Raw genomic sequence first — 27,376 nt, forward strand, 5'->3', positions numbered from 1 at the left:
TTTGACTTTTTTGTTCGTCCCATCCACTAACATGGTGGAGGAGGCCTTTACTTAAGCCGGCCAACAGGAGGGAATCGAGAGGGTGTGAAACCAGAACCAGCCGGCTAGTAGCCTCACTTAGCATTAACTCTGGGCAACAGGGAAAAGCATGGCTATTGCCATTGGTTTAAAAGAAAGACTTCTGCACACCTCACAAATTAAAATGTTTTATCACAATCTAATGTAAACATGACAGTGGTGACTTCACTGTCTATCTTCTGGCTCGACGGTTATTTGATAGTGGTATAAATCTTTTAATTCACAAATACTCAATAAATATAGTTTCCAAAATGTTCTACTGTATCCAATGATCTCACACACACACACTGAAAATTCTGAAACAACATGAGAGGTTAAGCAATTATGATTCAAGACCTTTCTGTTCTGGAACCTATAACGATTTTCATCTTCCCGTGTACTATTCGTGTGTGTGTGTGTGTGTGTGTGGTGTGTGTGTGCTTGCGTGCTTGGGCAAACATTTCCATGGAAATGAACACTGCAGATGATGAACCAACCACATGATTGCGTTCATCATGGCGAGCTACAGAGGTGACATTTACACCATGACAGGAAATGTGATGAGCTATCAATCTCGCATGCATATACATGTGCACACGTTCACATGCCATGAATAACCATGATGTGCTACGCTGCCGGCCGCGTTTGACGCAGGCTACACATTAGTGCGAAGCTGAGGAAAACTTGATCACCTTGAGTAAATCAGCAAGGCGCCATCTTCCATCTTTTTTTTTTCCCCTCACAAGCGAACATCTATTTTGTTTTGCCAGAGCTCATCAGGAAAACAGATGCTGATGAAATGAAACCAGTCGAAACATTTTCCAAAACACTATAAATCCATTACGGGGGGGGGGGGGGGGGGGGGGGGGGAATACGTGACTGGAGATTCATCACCTGATATGTGAAAAATATATAAAGGCCCACAGAGCATTCTAAAGTGTTATGAGTTTGTAAACTACAACTGAGATGATTTGTTTTCATGATTAGTTTTAAATGCTGCATAATAAATTACTCTGATAGGCCAGTAGTCATTGTTTTGGGGATATTTTGTTTAGAAAATGAATGGTCATATCTCAGTGTTACGCTCTAAGGAGACTCTCCAGCCCTCTGCGACAACCTTCAGGGACCAATTCTGCTTCCACTCATTTCCATAAGTAAAGGAGACGAGGAAATAGTGTCTGCGCTCTTATGACTAACCATTAACTAACTCTCTTGAAGCGCTGCAGTAATATGAAGCTGCTTTGAGCCTTATTTGATTGCATTTTACCGATATGCTGCAGCAAATGAACCATGTGTTGCAGTAATAAAAACTAGACCAGAAAATATTCCAAGAACATCTTGATAGCTCTTAAAGGGCTTCTTGAATTTTTTATTTGGAAAGTAGGTATTCAAAGCTGCATTATTCAGGATTGTAATTTTAACAAAGGGAAATAAATCTATCAATGATATGAAAGGAAATATTTGCAGTTTTAAACCCATAGGAAATTATTACTCATGTCTTTTTGTTTTGCTTTCATGGCCTTGCAACTTTTGAATTTCCCACAACTCTGATTGTATACTTGTAAACCATTGACTGTATATAAAGATGGACAATGCGTCTCCGCTTCCTCTCATGTTCCAAAAACAAAGCCAACATCCTGATATGAACGCTGCCATTTTGTGCATTCAGATCCAGAATCTGTGCTTGTCAGAAAACATTTTTGAGAAAAAATTATTGACCGTTTCCTTTTCAGTTTGATCAATGTTCCTTCTACTAACATGGAGGAGGCAGGGTTTTCGAACTATACTGCAGCCAGCCACCAGATTGCAATCAAAATGCTTTGGCTTCGCTTTAAGGGAGCAGTCATGCCATCCATCCTTACATAGGTTTTTTTTTACTCTTTTCCTTTTTAATTGTTTATTTATATAATTGTTAATCGATTCTTTTTTTAAATTCCTGCAAAGCACTTTGTGATTCCTGGGAAAATAAACATTAGTTCGGAAGTCTTACTTTACTATCACACTTACCTCTGTATTGTGTTAGCTTGAACTACTTCTCTTTGGTAAAGCGTCAGATGTCAGATGGTAATGATGATGAAGATGATGATGAAGATGATGATTTGAGCTCATAACTTCTTTCCTTGTATCAAACTTGATTCCACACAAAGAAATGTCCAGTCGGGGGGATGATTAGCAGGCCAGAGAGAAGGTTCTCGCATTGTCCTGAAGTGTTTTCACATCGTCTCGTACCATGACACTGATCTGCTCTGCTCTTCCAGACAAGATGACACTTCAGAAAAAACTTCTAGCAGCTTCCCAGCAGCAACAATCCACTAATCTACTCATTTCAGCTTCTTAGCAAACAGCTCACTCGCTGCAAGACTTCCCTCTGTCTCTTGGGCTTCCAAACTCTGCTAAAGAGCATTAACTTCATCCAAGAGCATTTGTCCTTGCTGTTCATCCAGTTTAGCTCCGTGTTTCCAGCTGTGACGATGCTGACAGCTCCTCTCTGCTCCCACACTTGCTCATTCCTCTTGGAACATGCTGCACTTTGTTTTGTTGACAGCCGCCATGATGCTTGACAGCTGCTAACAGGTACATGTGTTTTCTTAACCCTGCACGTCGCCTGACAGGCACACAACCAGAAGGCACCTCACTGAAGGATGTGTTATATTCTGTTATGTAATACAATGCTATGCTATGTTTTGTTATGCTATGCTATGCTATGCTATGCTATGCTATGCTGTGCTATGTTATGCTGATATACCACTGTATGTCAATGTGGTGTTTACAGTTTGTTGTCTCGTTCTTAAGAGGCCCCAAAAAAAAATACATTCAACTTAATATTTGACATTTCTGTTCAAACTGACTTTGTCTGATTTTATTTTATTTCATTCATGTCAGTAAATGAACTTGTAGAAATTGGGACTTTCTTTAAAACAAAATCCTTCATTGCGAACATCTTTTAAATTCTTTTATCACACTTTATGGGTTTCCAGGGTTTCTCAAAGTGTTTTTCTTGTTATTCGTTCAAGTGCTCCAGAGTAACTAACCTCAATCAGCCAAAATGAATAAAAAAGACCAAAGAAAATCATATCCTGCATAATCCTGTCTCACATTATCAGTGGTTGATTCTGGATCCAATTTTAAGTCTAGCGTTTTGATGCATATCAAGAGGGCAGAACTCTAATTTTAAATATACTAACATGACTTAACTTATAAATGTAACCACATGTCGATGACTAAATATTCAAATCATCTCACGCAAATTTTGGGTCCCTGCAGAAACAAGGCAACGATAAGAGGATGAATTGATTACCCTTTAAAGCATTATACAACCTGTCAGCATGACACTTAGATGTGCGTTTTTTCAGCATCCACCCTCACACTCCCTCTCAGCCTCCAATACGAATAGATAATTACACTGCGTCATTCGTCTTTTTTGCAGGTTTGTGATGTGTTTTTAGCTCATCCCACATCCACAGCTTGTGAGTCAGTGCGGTCCAACATGCAGAAGCAAGTGGTCCCTTTCTTTTCTTTTCTTTTTTTTTTTCCTGGTGTTGATTCAGGCCCTCTTAAGTATTTTAACATCTCGAACACTGCCACAAAAGACAAAGAAAAAATCCATTTGTCATGTCCCTCACAGTACAATTCATTATGGATGGTGCACTGAACCACCACAAAAGCAGCAATAGCTTGAAAGGGTCAGCGTTTCAGTGTTTTCTGAGAAACCAATCTCAGAACATAATTAATCTTCAGGGAGAGATGTTTTGTGCAGCGCGTTGAAGGTGGAGCTCTGTCTTCATTGTTGTGGGAAGTAATTGAGAATGGATGATGCTCACAAAAGTAAAGAGAAACTGCCCAATGCTTACCTGTGAAAGCATTTGAGGACAAATAACTACAGCGCGGCGAAAATAAATGAGATACGAAAACAGGACCGAGGACATTTATAAATACCGATGCTGAATATTAAAGGTTTGAAAAGAAAATCCATGAAAGGAAATATGCTGAAATAATTTATTATTACTGTCACAAAGGTCTGTACATTTTCTTTTTCAAGTCAATCATCATATTGCACTATACATCTATATACATGAAATGGATTAATATATTTGTTGTGTTATATTGTGTTTTTATATTGCAGCCACTGTGATGTCCAAGGCAAATTTGCCATTGATACAAGAAAATAATATCTTATCTTAAATTATCTTATCTTAAAGTATCTTATCTTCAATTATCTTATCTCAGCTTATCTCATTGTATCTTATCTTCAATTATCTTATTGTATTTCATCTCGGTTTATCTTATCTTATCTCAGCTTATCTCATCTTCTCTTATCTTAAATTGCTTCTCATCACTTACATTTAGCATGTATCATAGCAGCACAGCAGTGGATGGCTGTTATGGTAAATCTGGCTTCAGGGGATGTTTAAATTGAAATTCCAACTACCCAGTTTAAATGGAACATATCATAATAAGGCACTGTCCCCTAGGATATGCAGTTTTTTTCTGTGCTCTCAGAATAAAGGTTTAACTTGTGTAAAAATCACAAAGTTTTCAATTTCTTATAAAAACTGCTGTACTGGGGAGTCATTTGTCATAAAATATGGAGCTAAGAAGACAAGATGGAGCTCCCAGCTTTGGAAAAACATGCTTCACCAGATGTTTCACAGGAGTTCCAGGAGCTGTAGTGGAACAGAGGCGACAGATGCCGGCCATTTCTGCAATGTGTCCAAAACAGGTTTTATCCCTAATACATAAATAATAATAACAAGGTATAAATTGTCCTACACAAAAAGCAAGTCAAATCCATTTTTACTTTAACAGTTTGCAGCTTGAATGTGCATCTTCCTTGCTTCTGCACCTCCATCCTCACAGCACACTGTTTTTCATTCTCTCCAGTGTACAAATTTATGGACAAGGCCATCGTGTGCTGAGCAGCACATTACGATGCAGATCACATAAGTGGGGAAGATTAATGTCACTGTCCTGGCCAGGAAAGACAAACACTCTCCTTTCTGGATATTCTCTCATCCTCCCTCTGATCAATTACCAACACCTCTGAGATCCGGGGTATAAATGCTGCTGCTGCTGCTGTGTGTATGTGCTACTGCAGTTCTGATGTCTTAACATATGAAAAGCTTCTCTGAAGTTTGGTTTTATTTTGTTAGAAAGATTTAAAATGTGATTTACATGTACAGTATGTTTTAATCTCGTAGCTGATCAGTGTCCAATAAACAGACGACAGCATATTCACCTGTTTCATGATTTATGTTGCGAACAGGAAGCTCTTTAGGGAGCTTGTAATTGCACTGTGGGTCGGCCCAATGCAACCACAGAGATCAGACAGGACTCACAGCAACTTGCATGTGTGTGTGTGTGAGACAAATTGCCAAACTGACAGCAGGGGCAGGAGAGAGAGTGTGTGTGTAGGATGATGAAGCGAGAAGAGTGAGCAGAGGAAAGCGTTCACCGATTCATCTCCTCAGTCGGAGCCAGGCAGGTACAGAGGTATGGCAGCCTGACAAGGTCAATATTTTTACTTTGGCTCGTGCGCTCTAATTAAATTACAGGCACACTGCCCCAGGAGAGCGCACACGCAGAGAGAGACATAAGCCTTTACAAACAGGCCACCATCACCACCTCCACAGGTCTGCAAGCCAAACAACTTGAAGCATGATATGTTGGCACGCTCGGACCTTGTAACACAGATGATTCAGAGCAAGTTCAATGTGTTTCAGGCGATTGCAGGTGTAGTGAGACAAAGCAGACCAGGCCTGCATGGGTTCATTTTTCAAACCTGTCTGTGCCTGCAAAGCTCTGTACCTGACCTGAACTGTTATCTCTACCAGTATCACAGGTCCTGCAACACGACTTATCACACATGATTAAACCCACTCACATCCAGTGGGTTATAGCCTCCATGTTGTCACATTCCGGTGCCGGAGTTGTGTTCTTAAAAACGTTCTGTTGCAGCACCTGTGCTCCTGCAGCTTTCAATCTGTCCCCTCACTTTTTAAAAAGAGCAAAGCCACTGACCACATATTCATACAGATATTTGTGTACAGCCGACTTAGATAGTTGTCTCGTGACTACTTACCTGAGCATAGGTGAAGGGGTCAAAGGTGGTGTCGAACGTTCGTGTGCTCTGATGTCAGGACACTGTAAACAAAATGTTTTGTATTTACAGCATTAAAACAACATGATGCACAATAATGAAGAGGAAAGGAAAAAGAATGACAGACAAATGTACATATTTTAATCAAAAAGACGTCTGTGTTGGTAAATAAAGTCTGGTGTTGGGTGCTTTTAAAGGAAGGATATGCAGTTTGCAGGCGTAACATTTAGCAATTGCACACAAGAAGCTAATATGTAGAGCTGATTGTAATATTATATGAATTGGTTTATAATTGATAACATCCGCAACTCCTCTACCAAGATTTCCGCAGGATTTCCGAGTTGTTGCTGCGATGTGAGATGGCGTTAAGGTGTATTTTTACTAATAGAAACACATTTTTCCAATTAATCAGCCACCGTTAATGATTAATTCTCACATTGTACAAATTGAATTAGTTCAAATGAACCAGGAAACTTCACAAAGCTTGAGGCAGCAAACAGCTTCTACAGTGTGATGTGGGAAACACTCGTCTCGTGCCTGTAATGGCTCCTAGGTTTCCTGGTCTGACCTTGACCAACAAGTGCTGCACGCAACATACAGTAATAGTGTGTGCACGTCAACACGAGTTTGTCTCCGGAGGAAATATGGAGCTTCAGACACGAGCTGCTGATGAGCCTGACTGGTGTAAAATAGGCTCATTTGTTTATAGCAGGGCCTGGGGGGCGGTGACAAGAAGCACTGACAAACTGTCAGCCCTTGTGTCACTAATGAATGGAGCTGTGTCGCACATCCACTGGTGGAATAATTCATATTTGGGGGCGAGGATCAGTTTGCATTTTTATTTGAGGACACTTGTGCCACTAAGGACAAAAACCTTCTAAAATGGAGAGTGACGCTTTAAGAGAAAGGGAAGAAAAAAAACATCCAGAGGAAACAGGTAAACCGCTCTGCTATTGGCTGAGCGCACCAGGAAGTCCAGCCGCTGTCATCTGACTTTTACACATGCGCTCCAGCTGCCCCTGCTCTGTCAACACAGCAACAGCGGAAAAAGTCCGACCATGGACCCCAGACTTCAGCTCCCAAACGCCGCAGCATTCATCTGCCTCATCGTCCTCACCTTGGTCCCCCCGGCGGAGGCTTACGACGCCGGCGACGCGCTGGCCCTGCTCCTGGGCACCGTCCTGGCCGTGGTGGGCTTCTGCGCCTGCCTCGGCTGGTACGCGCGGAGGCGGAACGGACAGCTGTGACGGAGACGGGGCGCTCCACCGTCCGGTCCTCTTATCATCCACCCACCCTCTCTGGGTAGCTCTCCTACACTGGACCCTCAGGCACAAGGTTTGTGTCTGAGCGAATAATAAAAAACGTGCCTTACTAGGAATAATGCGTCAAACTGGAGGGGAACCACGTGGATGGAGGAAGAGGAGGGGAAGTGAAACATCCAGGAAGTCCAAAACCAGGAACTTCTTTGTGCTGTGTTGCACTGCTGAGATTTAGTACCAAACACTGTTGCCTTCTATATGAAAAGAAAGAGACTGCTGCAGTTACTATATATATATGTACTACATATATTCTCCTACAGATGCTTTGAATGCACAGTGACCCCTGTGATCTCCTGATGTGTGTGTTTGCAGTGTGCAACACAACAGTGTCATTGTTTGAAGCACAACATCACACGTGTGGTTAAATGACACAAGTGGAGTTGCTGTTGCATTTTTGTGCTTGTGAAACATGGTTTTGGGAAGAATAAACAGATATTTCTGATATTTGAATGAAGTATAATTCCTCACCTGCTGCTATTTCATGTAGAAAGTGTGGACGGAGTGTTTCATGTCTAGCTCCATATTGCCTGAATGCTGCAGGGCTGTCGCAGATCTTCTCAAGAGTGTAATTCCTGTAAATGTTCTCCTTTGCTATTTCAGATGATCCTTATAAAAAGAGTTTTAAGCCCTGGAACAAGGTCGACCAGCTACAAGATGAATTGTCATAACACATTTGATTAAGAGCAAAAACTATCCAAAGGTAGAGTGAAGATTCTACGCATCCCATAATGTGAATGATTCCAACAACTTCCAGCCTCTTCTTGAGTTTGACCTTGTTGTGGTGATTTTCACTCTTTTGGACTCTTTTCCTCATCTCTAAAAAGCAGCAGCATGTTAGAAAGGGAAATCATGGTAATTCTGTGTTAAACGTAATGAAACGCTGAACCATCCAATTGTAGCTTCAGGTTTGTGGTAAACATTTCCATGGTAACAGCAAGCTCCTCCTCAATCAGAGGCGCCACTGTCACACCAGAGGACTGTGAAGACTAGTTTCCCTCCTTGACATCACAAATAAAAAAGTTTTTCTCACAAAGCAGTTGATAAAAGGACTTGTGGCTACTACAGCAGCATCTAACATTGGCTCACAATTCCATAGCTTGTGGTAAGTCTACATTGGATGGTTAAAATATTATGGCTGATAGCATTTATTGAATGTGATTTTAGCTTCTGTTCAGCTCTAAAGTGAAGTCCCTGCATTCAGAATCTGACCAAATTTAAAAACTACAGCACTATCATCTAAAAAAAATAGTGAAATATCAATATTAAAAGTATCCTATATGCTCTGCAGATAAAAAACCTACAACTGTGACTGATGTGTCATGATGTGATGACATTGTTAAATTATTAATATTGTTGTTGCTGCTTCATCATCCAGTGGCTTATGCCAGATAAATGTGGTGGAGTGAAACAAAGCAGAAGTATGTAGCAGTAAATGTTACACTCGAAGTAAACCACTCAAGTAAACCACAAATACTGTATCTCAAATCCAGTACTTGAGTAAAGGTATTTGGTTAATTTTGAGTAAAAGAAATATCATCACTTTACTATTTTTATTTTATACATTAAATTCTGTATCTCAACATGTTTAAGTCCAGTCGGCTGCTGAAGTAAATCTCCTTAGTTACTTTTCAGTGTCAACCAGAGTATAATTATTTGTATTATTATATATTATTTTATAATGTACTTGTATATAAAAAATAATCACTATATTGATGATATTTATATCATCACATATTGAAAAATATGGAAAAATGTAAATAGCATGGCCCTCTCAGCACCAGTTTTTTTTAATCATAAAACATAGAAATCTGCACGGCTCACAATTGCCCGCTGCTTTGTGAATCTTGTACTCGTCGCCAGTCACAGCACATTCCTCCACATGTATGATTATAATTAATTCATGTCTCATAAGGTAGATAAAAAGCCATCCTCCGCACATGCTGTGTTTTATGTATGTGTGCAGCATGTAGGTGTGTGCGTGTACATGTGGCTGATTGAATCGCTATTCACTTGTTACACCGCTCGTGACATCACAGCCCCTCCATACATGGCTGAGAAATCAAATCTTATGAATTTATCATGGCGCCTGGGCAGCTTGAACAACAGTGCACAAAGTGCTTGTCAATTATGTATATACAGTTACAGGGGGGGGGGGGTTGTTCTGGCTTCAGGTGAAGTGTGCTGCCTGATTTAACCCTTTTCTCTTTGGACATAATGGCTGACATTAGTCTGCAGAGTAGACAATAAGCTCAGTGAGGTTTATGTTACCTCATACATCTGATGAGGATGTTTTGCATTTGTGTATTTGCGCTCTCATGTTGTGTGAGCTTTACTTAGCTACTCATTATGGAAAAAATGGAAAGTTTCTATAACCATTAACTTCATAATAACTAAAATTATAATGATTATTATTATCATTGTTATTATTGTTGTTATTTGCAAAGGGACAGCACAAACACATTAATTGTTATTTGACTGATATTTGAAACCTAAAAGGACAAAACAGACAATAAAGTCCTCCTTTCTTCTATAACTGATAAAAATAATCCATTACACTTCACACTACCAGAGTAAACTTAAGTAATTGTAACGCGTTACCATCCCAACAGATGTTACCTTTAGAGAGAGACAGAGTCAGAGAGAGAGAGAAAGAGAGAGATGGAGAGAGAGAGGGTGAAAAAGAGAGACAGAGAGAAAGAAAGAGAGAGAGAGAGAGCTGCTGCTGCTGCAACAAGAGACGAGACGCTTCTTGGATCACAAATAGGAGGATGCGGGGCGCATGCGCACTGGGCTCCGTTTACTGTAGGATATTCACCGTGGAGGAAAAAGGGGGGCAGGCAACAACCCAGGCTTTTTTTTACAAAACGGCTAAAAAACAAGGGAGCAGTGCAAAGTGAAGTCCTCCTATAGGAGGGACACGATATAGGATTATCAACAGGTAGGATTTGAATTGATCTGGTGATCGGCTGTATCTCCATCCTCCCTCTCTCCATCCCTCGCTTTCTCTCGCCTCTTTTTTTTTTTCTCTTTTCCCGGCCTTGTCTTGTGTGGCGGCGGCTGCGTCTCCATCCCTGGGTGAATTCATACAAATAGCGGGGACATGATGGGGATTAATGTCATTATTCTAGTGTAATGGACGCGCGGACCCGCTGCGCCGTTGTGCTTCATCCAGCCGACCGGGGCGCAAGGACGATGGTTTTACCCTGCTGTGTTTTTTCACTGGGATCCATCGGATTCAGACGCGCGTAAAAAAAAAAACACGACTGACAATCGGAGGACGCATTAAAACGCGTAAGTAGACACCCACTGCCAGTACTGATGGGATCAGGCATTGAGATCTAGACTTTATGTTTAGTCTAAACAATAAAAAAAAAATGGGTATTGCTTATGATGTTCTGCAATATTGCTACCAGCAGGGTTGTTGTAGTCACTTCTACCATCCATTTATCCATCCATCCTCATGATCACAAGTACATTTATGTGGAAATGCGCTTTATAGGGTCAGTGTTATTCTCTTATCAGTCTTAATTCTGCCTGATTATGATATAAAAAGACAAAAAAATGGTGCCTTGCTCATCTAACGCCCCTGTAATGAGAGCAATGCTCATCAACCTCAATCCAGTTAACCTTTAAACAGACAAAAACACGGATGCTCTGTGTTATGCATGAGCCCTCCGTCGATTTTTCCACAATGCATAAAGGCAGGGGCGAGTTTTATTCAAGGCATCCGCTGCTTCCTCTGTTCTGCAGGGTGTGAACATGAGGATTTTTTATCCCCTCTTAATGTGGAAAAAATATCCCAAAAAATGTCCAATCCAAGCCCTTGTTTTTTGGGGTATGGGTTGGTTTCTCCTCTTCCTACATGCAAGGGTAGAAATGGGTCTTTTGTAACCCAGTGGAGGCTGGATTGTGCCTTTTCTCTTCTCCTCCTCACCCTGGTGATTTTCCCTCAAGAATCCAGACGTAAATCACGATTGTCACAGATTAATGGTTTTGGTCTAATCAGGCTCCATTACTTGTCTGTCTGTGTCGCTTTCTGTGAGGCACTGTGCCACTCTAAATATGAAAATGTATGGAAGATAAATAAATAAATGGCAGGGAAGCAGAGGGAGGCTGTGACTTATCACAGTCTAGAATATGTGCAAGTGCAGTTGAAAACAATGCAGCTGTTGTGTAAGACCGAACGCTGATGGGTGGATGATATTTTTCAGGTTTTTTTTTTTTTTTAGGTGTGATGAGACAAAGGAACAAAGGATGCCTTAGGGGAGAGGTTGCCTATATGCCTGGAAACCTCTTCAAAGCACATCGCCAAATGGATCTAACGCCTCCCCCCGCCACCTCTAGATCATGATACTTGGCTGAAGCTATTCCGCTATCTTTATGATCCCTCCTCCATCTATGGCGAACTATAGTCATGCAGGGGACCACACCATCTTGCAGAATGTCTCTCCTCTCGCCACGTTCCTCAAATTGACCTCCCTGGGTTTCATAATCGGTGTCGGCGTGGTTGGAAACCTCCTGATCTCCATCCTGCTGGTCAAAGACAAGAGCCTGCACCGGGCACCCTACTATTTCCTGCTGGACCTGTGCGCCTCCGACATCCTGCGCTCCGCCATCTGCTTTCCCTTCGTCTTCACTTCGGTCAAGAATGGGTCGGCCTGGACGTACGGCACGCTGACTTGCAAAGTTATCGCCTTCCTGGGTGTGCTCTCCTGTTTCCACACAGCCTTCATGCTGTTCTGTGTCAGTGTCACCCGCTACCTGGCCATTGCTCATCACCGTTTCTACACCAAGAGGCTCACCTTCTGGACCTGCCTCGCCGTCATCTGCATGGTGTGGACGTTGTCGGTGGCTATGGCGTTCCCGCCAGTGCTAGATGTAGGGACGTACTCTTTTATCCGGGAGGAGGACCAGTGCACATTCCAGCACCGCTCCTTCAGGGCGAACGATTCGCTGGGCTTCATGCTCCTGCTGGCGCTCATCCTCCTGGCCACACAGCTGGTTTACCTCAAGCTCATCTTTTTTGTCCATGACCGTCGAAAGATGAAGCCTGTCCAGTTCGTGCCTGCCGTCAGCCAGAACTGGACCTTCCACGGGCCGGGTGCCAGCGGGCAGGCAGCGGCCAACTGGCTGGCTGGATTTGGCCGTGGCCCCACCCCACCTACTTTGCTGGGCATCAGGCAGAACAGCAACGCAGCGGGCCGCAGGCGTCTACTGGTGTTGGATGAGTTCAAAACGGAGAAGAGGATTAGTAGGATGTTCTACATCATGACGTTTTTCTTCCTGGCTCTGTGGGGGCCCTATCTGGTTGCCTGCTACTGGCGGGTGTTTGCAAGGGGCCCCGTGGTCCCTGGGGGCTACCTGACGGCAGCCGTGTGGATGAGCTTTGCCCAGGCGGGGGTCAACCCTTTCATCTGCATCTTCTCCAACAGGGAGCTCCGGCGCTGCTTCAGCACGACGCTCCTCTACTGCAGAAAATCCAGGTTACCAAGGGAACCCTACTGCGTTATATGAAGGTTTTGCTGTGGGTTTTTTCTCATCTATGTCTCTATTTCCCTGATTGATCTTGATGTGGGCTCGGTCCCACTGTACAGTGCACTCTCTCTTTCTATCTCTCTTCTCTTCATCCTCCAGTTTTTCCTCTCGTTCCTCCTTCTGCGAACCCCTTTTTCAGAGGTGGAAGGTGAACAACCAATCACGAGGCTCCGCTGGAGGTGATTGAGTGTGAAATGTATCAAACATGGAGGCTGAAGGGAATGGGAAATGCGCAGGAGGTCTCTCTGGATCCCCCTCCTGTGTTTATGTTCTAGTAAACAGACATTGTTGGAAGGCCATGCCAATGCAGAGAAGCAAAAAGCTTGAAAAAAAAAGAAAAGATTTGACGAGAACAATGAAAACTAAACCTCTTTCTTTGGATTTGAAGATGCGTTATTCTGTGAGGTGTAAAAATGAAAAGAAAAAGAAAAAAAACGACAAAACAAAGAAATGATACCTCTCAAGGAATCACTGGAAATGTTTTACATTTTTAAGAGTTGCACTAAAAAGAAGATGTAAAGATGCTTTTTTTGGTCAACAGTTGCCCGTTGCGTTTGCAAGGACAACTTTTTCTTCTTTTTTTTTGTGTGTGTGGGGGGGGGGGGGATTTCCCCAAAAATAAACAATGAATGCTTTAATTTGCAACAGACTACACAATCGCTGTAAGTAAAGCAAAACTTAGTGACTGTTGGAATACACATCACAAGAGGATAAAAATGGTTTTAATGTAAGTGATGATCTTTTTATTTCCATTTCCTGTGGGCGGTGGGCGGGGGGGGGGGGGGGCTTATCGACGACGATGGGGGGTGGGGAGTGGGGTTGGGGGGGGGTTACAATGTGTGGTTTTGAAGTCGCAACTTAAAAACTAGAAATGATTTTTCTTGTAGTTTTACGATCATATGTCCCTATAGTGTCCGGCATTGTTATTTTTCTTATCACCTTTGACATAAGAAAAAAAGAGGAAAAAAAAAAAAAAAAAAGATGAAATGATGTTTGGATTTTGGAAAAATAAATTGCTTTTAATAACGACCTTGTGCTTAAAAAAAGACATTGAAGAAGTAGTTAAATGTTTCATCATATCCATGTACCTAAACACTATCATATTGTTACAGTATTGCTGATGCCACTCCGGGTGTTCTTGCCTTAATGGTTATGATATTGTCATGTTTCTTGATTGTTGGGTTTATTTTTTCATTCATTCCTAAAGATTTTTTTATTTTAAGATGCGAAGGGAGGTTTTTTTTTCACATCAATGTGAAAGTGCATGTCCAATTTTTTTAAAAAGCTGGTCCACTCCCATGAGCATCACAGGCCATAACACTGAGCAGCCCATTTTTATTCTGCAGAGGTTTGCTACACCCCACAGAGTGCTCAGAGCACAGGGACTGTGTGTGTGTGTGTGAGTGTGTGTGAGTGTGAGTGTGTGTGTGTGTGAGTGTGTGTGTGTGTGTGTGTGTGTGTGTGTGGATCAGACAACAGTCACTTCAAGACCAGAGCCTTAGTATGAAATCTTGCACAATTTGTAAAAAACTGTAAAAAAAAAAAAAAGGACAAAAAAAGACATTTAAGGCACACCGTCTTGTTTCTACTTTCCCTACATTTGCTCTCTACTGATTGTTTTCAATTTTTTCTCTCTTGTGGCCATTTTAATATTTATTATGTATTCTTTTTTGTATATTATAGATAGATTGTGTGTAAGTATGTGAGTCTTTTCATTTTTTTTGAAGTCCCGAATGTGAGTATAGTTTCAGTTTAGGATTGCATTTGCTGAAAGTTAACTGTGTAATCTGTTGCTTTTTTTGAAAATAAAAGAGTTTCCATTTTGCAAAATTTTGTTTTTTTGTTTTAAATCCCCTCTCAGTGGTTGGAAACCGCACTGTAAAGACAGAGCAGCTGGAAAACATCTGCAGTGCAATCTGCAGTCTAGTGTTTTGAAATGGTGCTTGTTCAGGTGATGGATTTGTCTTCACTCCCCCTGCAGGTCAAAGGTTTCATTCTTCATCTCTAAAATGTGGTTTTCTTGCTACAAACACAAACATATCACGATATGGGTGCTAAATATTTTAATGTTACAAGGTCCATATGTTGTATGCAAATGAGTAATGGTGGTTGTTGGTATTATGTCATTTCTGTTCATGCCAACATCTTTTTATAGAAGAAAATGATAAAGTTTTCAATCATGTCTCTTTTTAAAACACTTCTTTCTGTCTTTTGAATCCTTAGGACACCTAAATGCTAAACCATGTGATTGAATGTGAAGCGAGTTTGACATTTAATGGGAATAATCTGTCCCTGGGCACATTAACAGTTGGTTCTGCGTTAAAGAGGAATACCACTGAATTTCAGATGTAATATATGTGACTCCCGTATGGAATAATGGGAAACCACTCTGGATTAATGAACACCTTCACACTCAGCCCTGCGGCCACAAATGACATAGTGGTTTTGTCCTATTCTCTCTTTTTTTTAAGGTCACCTTGATGTGAGGCTGCACTGGAAATGAATTGGGGAGTGAAAACAGAAATATGGAAAAAATTTATAAAAGTGCATTTAGCAAGAAGTTTGACACCTCAAGTGTCCGAAAGAAAGAAATGTAACCAAAGTTAGAATATTAAAATCAAATTGACCTCATCAGTTTATTTTAATCTGTATATAATATAATCAGTGGAACCACCAAGTAGGCTGTGTTTTCATCTGCATTTTCTTTTCTTTGTGAAACAGGATTACGCAAAATTTACTGGACAGATTACAAAGAAAATTGGTGGAAGGATGCAGTATGGGTCAGGGAGGAAGCCATAAAGTTTTGGTGTGGAGCCAGGATTTTCACTTTCTACACCAAATCGCACAAACTCATAAATATCAGTCCCTTAAACATCAAGATCCATGAATTCATGTCTGGCAAATCAACATAAAAGGTTGAAAAACACTCTTATCTGGATCCTGGATCCTCAGGTCTCTTACCGCATCCTTCCACCAAGTTTCACTGTAATCCGTTCAGTAGTTTTTGCGAAACAAACAAACTTTAACGATAACATAATCTCCCAGGGATTGTTATTCTTAAATTGAGTGGTATTCCTATGTTAAGTCTGTACTTGCAGTATGTTGGTAGAGTTTAAGTTCCATTATTTTGCGATTCTACAAACATTGCAGCTGTTTTCTTTGCTTCTGACCAAAAACCAATAAGTTCCACTCTCCAATTTTGCCTCCAGAAACCATTCAGTTAAGTAATGACCTCAGTTTCGGTGTCTGAAAACACTGAATATGATGCTGGGAATGGCTTGTAAACACTCCAGGTAATTGCACGCTGGGCTGCAGGTATACTGCTGATGAGAAATGTCTATTAGGGATCCATTTTCATTACATTACATTGGCAATTACTGGTTTATTTTGTAAACTGATGATTCCAATTTGGACCCAGAAAGGGCTCAGGCTGATGTTGCTGAGGCATTTATTGAAATTTAAGAGAATAGCTGAAATAGCGGAAGTGCTCTGGTGGCGTTTGATGTTCTTTTCTGTTTTTGCTTTTTTGTGCCTTATGCTGTGATGACTTTTATTTCCAGATATATTACGAATATGACTGTTGATGTTGATGAAACGAGGCAAGACATCTTTGTGGGATTGACTCTTTAAACTCAGGGCTGAAACTGTGCTACATGTGCAGGAATGAACGTCTCACTTACGTATCTTTAGCTCCATTCAGCACATGCAGATCACAAACGGTGTCACTTTTGAGCACAGGCCCATTTTCTGAGCGCCCCAGTAATTCTGTCTACTCAACACGTCTGAGAGGAGATGACATGCAGAGGTGGTCGGCTTCAAAGCGGTTTCATCCTGGTTTCCCCCCACCTCACTGCGAGGCACCGTCTCTCCAGAGGAACATCGAGAAACATATTGTTCATAATCAAAGCAATTAGGACGCTGCAGTCGACTGTACAGCCTGATGAGGGCTGGATCTTTGTGCTTTTCGTGTTTAGATCACGGAATAATAGAAAACGGGTGTTTTCTTTTCAGAGAAAGCTCTGCTGGGGAAACTTTTCATTTAGCGATCAGAAGATATTGCTATTGGATTTTGGCTGCTGATGAATAACACTATCATCTCTAATTCGGTGTCGCTCTCCTTGTATCTCAATGGACTTGCACACACAATTTCTGCTTTCTGGACTGCCAATGGGCTCGCGAAGAAAGCGTCACTCTAGACCTGATTTGCTGTCTGTAATCTGAGTAAATACCATCTGTTGACGTAAAAACATGGGCTTTTTGTTGTTGTTGAAAAAAGTTAAGGGGGGAGCTCATCTAATGTGAGCCTGTCTGCACTCTTAAGCATTTCCTATTTGTATAATGCATGCCAAACCTTAATGAAAGTGCAGTAAGGGTTGGTGCCGAGAAGCACTCAAATATGGAAAGCTGCCTTGAATGGAATGGAGTGGCCGACTCAATCTTCTGACAAGCTACTCAGGAGAAAAGGAAGAATTGCTTTCAGAGTTGGCATCGCTCTGCGCTGCATATTTGTTTCACTGTGTTACCACCACCAGTACTGAGCTGGAAATATAATGGTTCGATGTGCTTTCATCCTGTTTTGTGAAATGTTTTATGGTAGACTTTTTCTCCTGACTTTCTTCAAAAGCATGTTCTCTCAGTTTGACTTATTGATTTCATGTTCTGATTTGCTTAGATTTGCTCTGCCTGTGCTCAAACTGTGCACTTGCGCACAAGATATTTTGCTGCTTGAACAAATATCCTGTGCTCCAGCTTCAGATCCTCTGTTCAAGCTCAGGTAGCTTTACTCTCAGATTTCTCTAATGCTCTTAAATTTTTTTCTATCTTCTTTCTTTGGTGCAGCCACAAATAGACTACCATGTGGAGGGTTTACAAATGAAATCACCCTGAGCTTGAACACAGTTAAAAGTAAACCTTTAGGAGTCCTATAGGCTATTAACATATTTTTCTTATCAATCAATCAATCTATATTCATTTGTATAGTTCATATCGACAAATTACAATTTGCCTCATAGAGCCTGTGCTAGGTGGCATGATCAGGGGCTGAGGGCGGGACAATTTCATTTATCAAACACTACACGTGGCATTCTATTGGTTGGGAGGCCTTGAGTGAAAGCATTGCAAAATAAAGTCACACACTGTCAGAACAGGCAGAACAGTGTGTGATGCCAAACAGGCCTCTGCTCTGCTGTGGAGAGTATGGTCGTCAAAGTCCGGAGCTGCTGTAGTTTTCCCTGTAATGGCTGCGCAGCCTTATGGTTGATGTGCCACTGCAAATTGGTGATGGTCAAATGAATGATAACGCAGGGGATCGCTGTGTGTCTGCATGTGTAGGTGTTGCCAAATAGCTCACTATTATTGTCTTTGTTTTCTTCTGTCCTGCTCCCTCTCCAATCACGATCCATTGTTTTGACTGTGAATAAATCGCCTGTCAAACAAAACATCTGGGACAATTCAAGCAAATGGTTGAACAAAAACAAGTGTCTCTATGAAAGGGATCTTTCATTTGGACCCATGCATGACATCAGCCCCTTTCCAGCTTGTGTTAATGAAATCTGATTCGAAAAATGTGCATTATGTTATCTGACAATAAGTACGCAAGATAAAGAATAATTAGATGACATGAGGTAAAGATGCATGGTGGGAGAGGGGGTCCAATAAAAAAACACACGGTAATGATGATTTCTGTTCCTTGGGGAGGCAGGGGGGACTGGGAGGCAGGGGATGTTGTGGCGTTTATTGTCAGACAAGCTATTACACCAATGAAGCATTGCAAGCGGATGTCTTCCTGTACTGCAACTCTTCAACACCATCCTCCCGACTCCTGCAGCCCATCAAGCCAAAGATAGTAAGAATATCCCCTGCTTTAAATATTAACTGATTTAATTGCAGACGGAGCTTCAAAAGAGTCCGTCCTACATATTTTAACAGTGTTTCTTTCTCTCCTCCTCTCTTGTAATGTGATATTCGGTGGGATGGATAATTTCTCTGGGAATCTGCAAAGAGCAAATTTTTATAGGTCTAGTGATGTCATGTTCGGTTGAAGGTATATCTGGGCTGTGCTGAGCCGTTATCACATATTCTGTACATGGAGTTACAGCTGTCAGCTCACGTGTCAAGGTAATAATAACAATGGCAGCTATATTCATGCTTCTCTACGTTTGGTTAGCACTGCTAGGTCTAACTACAAGTTTAAAGGTTACATTTTGATTTCGTAGGGTCACGACTGTTTCGACACAGGAAGCGACTTTATTGCCACCTCGTTCGCAAAGATTGGAAGTGAACAGGTATTGATATTTGAAGGATCGACTTTATTGCCACCTACTGCTTGTTTGAGCGTCTGTTTTTGTTTTCTCGTCGGATGGAGATAGTTTTTAAAACGAGGGTCTTGAGGACAGAAATATTTTTTCAAACATAGGAGAAAAAGGTATCTGCTATAGTGTAGATCAGGCCTAACTCACTATACATTTGGTTTTCCAGTATGTGTTGCTGCAGAATTCACGTTATTACACCGCACTGTAGTTGTAGAGTAGTTGTGAAATGCACAGCTTTCTTTCTTATCAGGGTTAGAAAATGTTGCACGTGTTCATTCCAAGAAAAAATAATCCACAGTGTTTTACGCCCTGCTATCTGTACAGGTGCATTATGTATAGGGTTGTGACTGAGCTGTTCATGGGGATGTAAATGTCTGAGCAGAATGATATTGGGCTTTGAACGGAGCAGAAACCGCTGCTGCAGGCTCTTCGGAGTACAGGTCAGGATGTAAGCTCACTTCTTTACGGCTAAATCCTCTTGGCTGCAGTGGGAGTCAAGAGTAAACACGTCCCCCTTTGCTGCTTATACTCAGGATGAGTGATGGAGCCGCGGATAGATCACGACTGGTGGGTTAGCACTTAAGCGCATGTACGCCAAAGTTGGAATATGCAAAGGGAGAGTACTGGTCCGGAGTAATCCTCCAACAAGGATTACCCACGTCTGTCATGCAAGATTAAAGTGTCCCATGATACCCTGTGCCGTCTGAGAGCCTGATAGCGAATCAATGCTGTCGATGACAAATTATCTGCGTCGTCGTCTTTGCTGGGTTGTTGTGCGGGAGATTCTTCCACATCCACTTCAGATGTGAGGAGGTTGACCAATCAGGAGCCAATTGGTCTCACGGTCTATGTCGAGTGTGTTGACAAAATCCTCTTACACACACACACATACATATAAAGACATGTGTATAGTCAGCGGAGAGGAATAGCAATATTTGCGTCACATGAAAATTCAATAAGTGAGTGAGTGTTTTGGATGCCGTCGGTGGTTAAATGCTTGAGCGCCAATCGAGAGCCTCGTCGTTTCATCTCGCTTCCTCCCGCTCGCATTGGATTGAGCTTCTTGGGTAAAAACCGACAAAACTAGCAGGCTTTTCCCAACAAACTGAAATATTCACAAGCTGCTGTGTGGCTTACAGGGGGTTTGCAGAGTATTATGATTCACAAGGAGGAGGATGAGACTGCCGCGTTGTCATGGCGCTGCGTTTGCGGCGAGGGCAATCTGTCACGATGCAAAAGCCAAACATGTACGTTACGCTGCCTGTTTACATCATCCGACCAACTGCTTACATCGACTCCCGGCGGGGCACATCTGCCCCCAGAGGAGAAGGGAAAATCAATATTAAAGAGACAGAAGCTGAATGTATTGTGGATAAATGTGCATTCATCTTTTTTTTAAAGCTTGGCTCATTCATTTTCTCCGCTTTAATAATGTTGATCAGAGAATGGCGTCATCATTTGTTTATTTATCAAATTTTTTGCATCATTGCAGTTGGGGAGAGTGTTTAGGGGTGTTTATACAGGCGATTTGTTCCCACTAATTCTGCATGTTTGCGATGTATCCAAGGGCTTTTGGAAGAGAGGGGGAGAGAGGGAGGAACAGGGGAGGGAGTTAATCCACTCGTTTTCTTATGTTCCAGCCTGTTCAGCACATTCTCTGCCTCTCTCTCTTCTTCCCGTCCCCTCTCCCTCTCTCCTTTATTTTTGGAAACATCTCATTCTCGTGAGTCAGGCCCGTCATACTCACAAAGGCTCAGACGAGTGAGCTCTTACCGCCACCTCCTCCTCTTCCTCCTCCATCCTCCTCCTGATATCGGAACAGAGGAGGAGGAAAGCACAACTCTTCATCTCTCCCTCACAGACAGAGATGGAGAGGGGTGAATTAATGCCGTGTGAATTTTTAATTCAGGGTAGTTATGAAGTCGACAGGTGATGGATGGGTGTGTTTGTGCCCGCCGGTGTGATAACTGGCTGAAAAAAAGAGGCTTTGGGACGGTGACAAGCAGCAATTTCTAACCCGAGACGGCAAATTTTTAAAACTTGCCATATTTATGCTCTGTTTGTGGAAGCGAAATCGATGTGATGATGCAACCGCATTTTGGGCATCCATCTTAATTTGTCGGACGGCAGTGACGGGAACACTGACTGATGATACCTGCGATGACTGATAGTGCTGTCACCTGCGGTTCTCTTGTCCATTTGTTGTTTTGTCTGCACTTTATATATGTGTTTGATACAAAAGTCTGAGACCACTTTCTTATTCAATATCAAAGTTTTTTCTTTTCCTTGTGGCAGCAAGCAGACAAGCTAAGTAGTCATGTTTTTCTGTAAATATACGAGATCACTTCCAGGAAAGACAGCAAATCAAAGTTGCCTTGGAAACAACAAATTATGCAACAAATCATAGATTGTATATTAAGATGGATGACGCGTCTTCACTTCCTCCCACTATCCAGAAATGAAGCCAAAAATATTGTGGATACAAACACTGCCATTTTGCACCCATGATGTGCAGTAACGAAGCATTGTTTTAATAAGTGTCCTGTCCAACTTCACCTCTGTTGCTAGGCAATGAGCAGTAAGGGCCAGACAAGCTGGTGATGCCAATCCTTGAAAGACTCTGTAGACCAGAACATCTCATTTCAGTTTGGCCTTCGCAGTCTATGCAGCCCAGGAAGATTGCCTCCTTCGAAGGTTGCAGCCCCTGAATTGAGACAAAGCTGAAGTGTAATTTCGACTCTGTAGTATGGCTCCATATCCCATCCACCAACATGGAGAAGGCTTCAAACTTTATGACCTATACTGCAACCAGCCAACAGGTGGCGATCTTCACTTTTGGGGAGCTGTCATGTCGGCCATCTTCATATACAATCTACAGAAGAACTCATGCGTCATTGGACTCTGAATACAGGATTACATGGTTTGACGTTGCTTGTTTGTGTTACATATAATCCACAGAAGAGTATATTTGACTCAGACAGTGTTTCTGTTGTCTGTTGCATGTGAGACCAGAATGATTCATCTTTTATTCTCTGCTGAATATAGTCATTACCTGCTGTGACAAATCAAACATTTTCTGTACATGCACAAAAATAATAACAACATAAATAAAGACAGACTGTGTTGGATAAGGATTTAATTTGGCTACAGGCAAAAAGCTGGATGTGGAACCATTATTTAAATATGTTCATTATTCCGCCATTGCGTTCTAGTTTGAATTGATCAAGAGAGAATGCATGTGAGACTCTGGTTGAACTTTCTACAGATGCTCATCTGCAGGCATCGTCACTAAATCTAATAGCAGTTCTTTTTTTCTGTGTCTCGTTCTACTGTAAACACGGTCACAGCAGTGAAAAAGTAATTTTCCACTTTCTGTGTTCGAGGGATTCAATTTTCCTCCTGAAGAATTATTAGGTACAAAGATAAAATAACCTTCTCCTCAGATACTGATTGCTCTGCTGCAGAGTTTAAACTCTATAGTTCTCACAGTGCAGGGCGTACACTTGAAAGTTTCATTTTATATTCACCTTTATGTTCTATGTGCTTAATTTGCATTATAAATTGACACCACTTTAACTAATTTATCTGCTAAAATCCACAAGAAGCCATTAATTTTTTTTGCATTGCGTTAGGAGAGTAAGGAAACAGTCTTGAAACAGAAAATGGGCCTCGAGCAAAGCAGCGGAAAGCCATCATCATTAGTCTTCAACAACAGCACGACGCTGTGAGAGTTTCCCTCTGAATCACCGCTGCCGTCCCTCCGGCCGCTCAGCCCCCGGTTATCCATGAGGGGAAAACATGCTCCCAGACACACGGCAACAGAAAGCATGCAACCCGAATAAATCACTGCGGTATTGGATCTGCTTCGGTAGCGTACATGACATCTGCATGAACAGGCTTGTATTGATATCCAGCTGATATTGATTACCTCCCGCTCCTGCCTGTAAAAGCTGACACACGTGAAACTGAACATACAACACAAGGCCATGTCGTCTTTATGTGAAATAGGTTGTTCCACCTTGCAGACCTTCTTTATTTTTCATTACTATGTAATTCTGGTTTATATTGTAAATGTGGTGCATAACACAGTCCCTACATGCTTACAGTTTAAAATCCCACTACGCCATGACGGCAGATATGAGCTGTTCTGACCTGTGCTGCCCCGCGGATGAACGTCCATTCGTCAACATGATTGTTAAGGTTTAGGTACAGTGAACTGCACGTCACCTCCCCTGTGATTTGTTTTTATACCAGATACATCATCCACTTGGGCTTAAGTCGTTTCCCGTGAACCTGTGAGATATGTCCCTGTCCACATCTTCCTAGAAACACAGGAAATAGGTCATTTTGTTTGTCTTTCATGTGCGATTTTAAAGGATTTATTTTCCACAAAGACAAAAAGTTGTGAACTTTCAACTGACCAGCTGAAGAAATGGTATTTTCTTCTTCTTTTCCCCTTTTGCTTTTTGACTTTAAGGGCATTTCACACCTGAAAGTTCGACTCAAGCTTAATGTCTTAGATTGTTTATATTTGATCCAATTAGTTTTGGTTTATTATTTATGTAGCTTAGTACTTTTCCTTGAAATAAGAACTTGCGTAAAGACATACTTGACCATGACTACTTTTTCATAGACGCCAATATTCGGACTATTGAGCTTATTCTGAATAAGACGTTATTTTGATAATGGTGTTTTCGTGAGTTGCTCATAGAATGTATTCCTCTCATATTCTTGTTTACATGTTACATAGCATAGTCTTACTATGACTCATGGCTTCATTATGTCTACCATGTCATATGTCCAATGTTCCCACAGCCTTTTCAAAAATATCTCATCCAAACACCAAACTCCACCTTTTAATTACTTTTCTTATTCTGAGTGTGACCTTATTCATTTTAAGCTACTCACAAAATGTTGTTTACATGGCAGTGTTTAATTCAGACTTTGTCTGCAGCTCCAGACCAAACAAGGTCAGTGTGAAAGCCACCTTAAGTTTAATTCATAGAAGATATTGCTTCACAATTTCGCTTTGGAGAATAGGAGCGAGGCAGCTGGGAAAAAAAATATTTTTTTCCCCGCTCACCTTGTAAAGCAGCTTTCGGATTGTTGCCACATGAGTTAGCATAGCAACCACTTAACATGGTAGGAATGCAATTTTAAACAATCAGATTGCTGGTCTATAATTATGCATTATATAACTCGTGTTATAGAGACATGCATGCATGGACGAGTTTGGCACAACAAAAGCACATTATTGTGCTGGGATACAGTACATGAAAGAGCACCTCAAATAATAAACAGTAACAATGGGACCATTGAGAACCTTTTTTGTAGTATTTGTATTCCAGTAAATACGCAGTTCTATTCATGACAGATCAGGTCAGGTCAGGCTCGTATCACGACTTCACACACTCCTGCTGTTGCTTGGTGACTGAGGTGTCTGATACTGTGTGTTCCATTTGGTTCGGCTGTTTAATATGTAGGGCCTCTAGTGCTTTGCTCTTCTCACAGGGGATCCACTAATGGTTGTTACTACAAAACATCGCCAAAGTTAAGAAAAACAGTCAACTGACATAGAAGGTCAGGAAGGACTGAGGCAGAGTATTAGAGCCAGACATAAAAACATGAGAGGAGGAAAATGTTTTTCAGTTTGCATTTGGAGATTAAGTTCAAAAATTAAGAGAATGAAGTAAACTCCTCTGGTTCATCAAATCCAGTTCGACAGTTAGATCATTTTTTTCTTTCCAGTAGTTTATATCTCAAAATGTAATTTTTCAAAAGTAAGTTACACCATTTTTCCCCCAATGGTTGTTTCATTCGTTACTTTATATCACGGAGTTTTCATCTTTGTTCAGACTCTAACATCAAGCCAAGGTTGGTTGTCGCTTGCATTAGGCTCTTATTGTGAAAAGCGAAACGTATCATTCATCAAACATAATATTTATGACAGTAACATTTCAAAATAATAGGCTAAATTTTACATTCTGGGATTGCTTTCTATACTATACATACTAACCATGCCATAGATTACATAGACTAGATAGATAGATAGACTAGATTACACTATACTATACCATATCATGTTAGAATATACAGTACTATGCTGTACTATACCATACTATGTGCTATACTATACTAAATGACTATAAATCTGGCCAGGAAAGTGAAAATATTCAAGTTCTTTTTGGTGCCAACCTTCCATTTTTCAAGGGAGAACACACTCAATTTAATCCTATCAGCAACATCTACTGCCAGCCTAATGGAGTCATAATGTCAGGGATGTTGGATTCTGTACAATGAATAGATGTCATTCTCTTTAGATCCATCCTTCCTTTAAAATGGTGTATGAACAACTCGAGTCGAAACATTTTACATTATGGATCACAGGAAGTGTTGCCAATCTCACACAGCAGACTCCTCACTAGCATCAAAGCCGAACCACAATGTCGTCAGTTTTCGGAGAAATCACTCAAATGAGCACATTTATGCTTCTCAAGATATTTCCAGCCATTTAATTTGTCATTTGTCGACTATCTTCATCTGTGCTCTCATCTCGCTCTAACCAGAGTTGAAACGGCCACTTAAGAAATTGAGTTTGTTTTCTGTCCCTGTGTTTGAAACCAAATTAAATGCAATCTCTTTGTGTCACTTTGAAGACGGATGTGGGATCTTTCTGTGGACTGTTTCGAAACAGAGTGCAGTTTAATTTCTTCTAAGAGTCCCTTTTATGGCTCTCCACCTAGGCCTGTGCCGTGTCCGTGGCAGTAAATCAGTGCAGCGGCCTCAGTTTATCTCCAGGGTCGTGAGCTCTCCATGGCTAAATTTCATCAGAAATTCTGAATATTCACTCCAATTATTTCCACAAGCACTTGTTAGAGCGATCAGCCTGTATAAAGATCCCATTTGTGAAAGCATAATAATTGTAGTAATGTTTTCTTGTTATTTTGAGTAGTTGAGTAACATTTGTGTATTACGCTGCGTTTTTGCAGATCATAACTGAGATGTTAAGTCATCTGACTGTCCAACACAAAAACAAGATGTTTCCACACTAACCGGCTACAGCTACAGCAACAGCACATAATATACATCGCTGAGGCCCCGCGATGCAAATGCTATAACAACGTTATGTGCTGTCTGTATATTGCTAACGTATGAATACAAAATGATGCACTAAAGAGCTTTGTTCCACAAATTGGCTTTAAAGCAACACTTTGGAAATGTTTCAGTGGTTTTCATGCAGAGAAAAGACAAAGTCTGCTTGAACTGAGCAGAGGATATTCCTCATGATCTCCTGAACCAGAAGAGCTGCACTTTTAAATACACCACACTCTGTTTAGCATTTTAGATATTGTAAGCTTACCGCCCCCCTATTGCGGTCACCTAGCAACAGCGCCGCAGTTGAACACAATGACAAAGTTTTGATGTCCCTTGGTGTTCTCACTGTAACGTTATTCAATTAAGTTGAAGCCTGATATGTTTAAAAGTGTAGGCATCATGAAATTATCTCTCTAAAAAACAAATTGTCACCATAGCGCAATGAATCCTGGGAGGGGTTGGCCTGAGAAGGAGAGAATTCATTGCTCGGGGATGGAAGAACGTGTTTGTCGGGCGAAAACTCGCAGTAAACTTGGAACAGTCTTCAAATGCGGCCCCTGAAGGAGGCAGCCCCTGAATTGGGACACAACTGCAGTTCTGTTTATTTCCAAAGAAACACAAAACAGCTGTATTCCATAAAGAGCGTATTAATGAGTGATAATGTGTTGAAATAAAAGACGGCGGACAATGAAACTTGTATATATGAGATTAGTATGGAAAACATTGCTTAAAATACTGGAGGGAATGCAGTGGTAATATAATCAGTTCCATCAGCAGCAGAGGGCCATGGCACTGATATGATTATACCTTCTCATCCACAGCTCCGATCTCACTGTTCCCTGATATGGAGGTGACTGGATAGTGCATGAATAATAATGTCACAGTGTCCTGACGATTAAGCTTGGCTCGGAGTGGAAATATAATGATCACAAACATCTGATTGTGCTGCTTTTTTATAATAA

General features: G+C 41.4%; 2 protein-coding genes across 5 annotated transcripts; both read left to right on the plus strand.

Annotated features, from left to right (window-relative positions):
* Nucleotides 1-6,278: 6,278 nt before the first annotated feature.
* Nucleotides 6,279-7,917, plus strand: LOC138406732 (small integral membrane protein 30). Its single transcript, XM_069519392.1, has one exon. It carries the CDS (start codon nucleotides 7,213-7,215, stop codon nucleotides 7,399-7,401), a length of 189 nt encoding a protein of 62 aa, XP_069375493.1. The 5' UTR covers nucleotides 6,279-7,212; the 3' UTR covers nucleotides 7,402-7,917.
* A 1,737-nt stretch (nucleotides 7,918-9,654) lies between these two features.
* On the plus strand, nucleotides 9,655-14,838 carry gpr85 (G protein-coupled receptor 85). 4 transcript variants are annotated; one of them, XM_069519389.1, is made up of 2 exons: nucleotides 9,655-10,764; nucleotides 11,685-14,838. In XM_069519389.1, exon 2 carries the CDS (start codon nucleotides 11,854-11,856, stop codon nucleotides 12,985-12,987), a length of 1,134 nt encoding a protein of 377 aa, XP_069375490.1. In that variant the 5' UTR covers nucleotides 9,655-10,764; nucleotides 11,685-11,853; the 3' UTR covers nucleotides 12,988-14,838. The 4 variants fall into 4 exon arrangements, with proteins under 4 accessions (XP_069375490.1, XP_019947736.1, XP_069375491.1 ...); XM_020092177.2 differs by having other exon boundaries at nucleotides 11,703-14,838; XM_069519390.1 differs by having other exon boundaries at nucleotides 10,197-10,411.
* The last annotated feature ends 12,538 nt before the right edge of the window (nucleotides 14,839-27,376 follow it).

This window comes from Paralichthys olivaceus, chromosome 23, assembly GCF_024713975.1.
Source record: "Paralichthys olivaceus isolate ysfri-2021 chromosome 23, ASM2471397v2, whole genome shotgun sequence".
NCBI classification, from domain to species: Eukaryota; Metazoa; Chordata; class Actinopteri; order Pleuronectiformes; family Paralichthyidae; genus Paralichthys; species Paralichthys olivaceus.

Coding starts and splice junctions, on each gene's coding strand:
- gpr85 (XM_069519389.1), top strand. CDS start 11,854: ATGATCCCTCCTCCATCTATGGCGAACTATAGTCATGCAGGGGACCAC.
- LOC138406732 (XM_069519392.1), top strand. CDS start 7,213: ATGGACCCCAGACTTCAGCTCCCAAACGCCGCAGCATTCATCTGCCTC.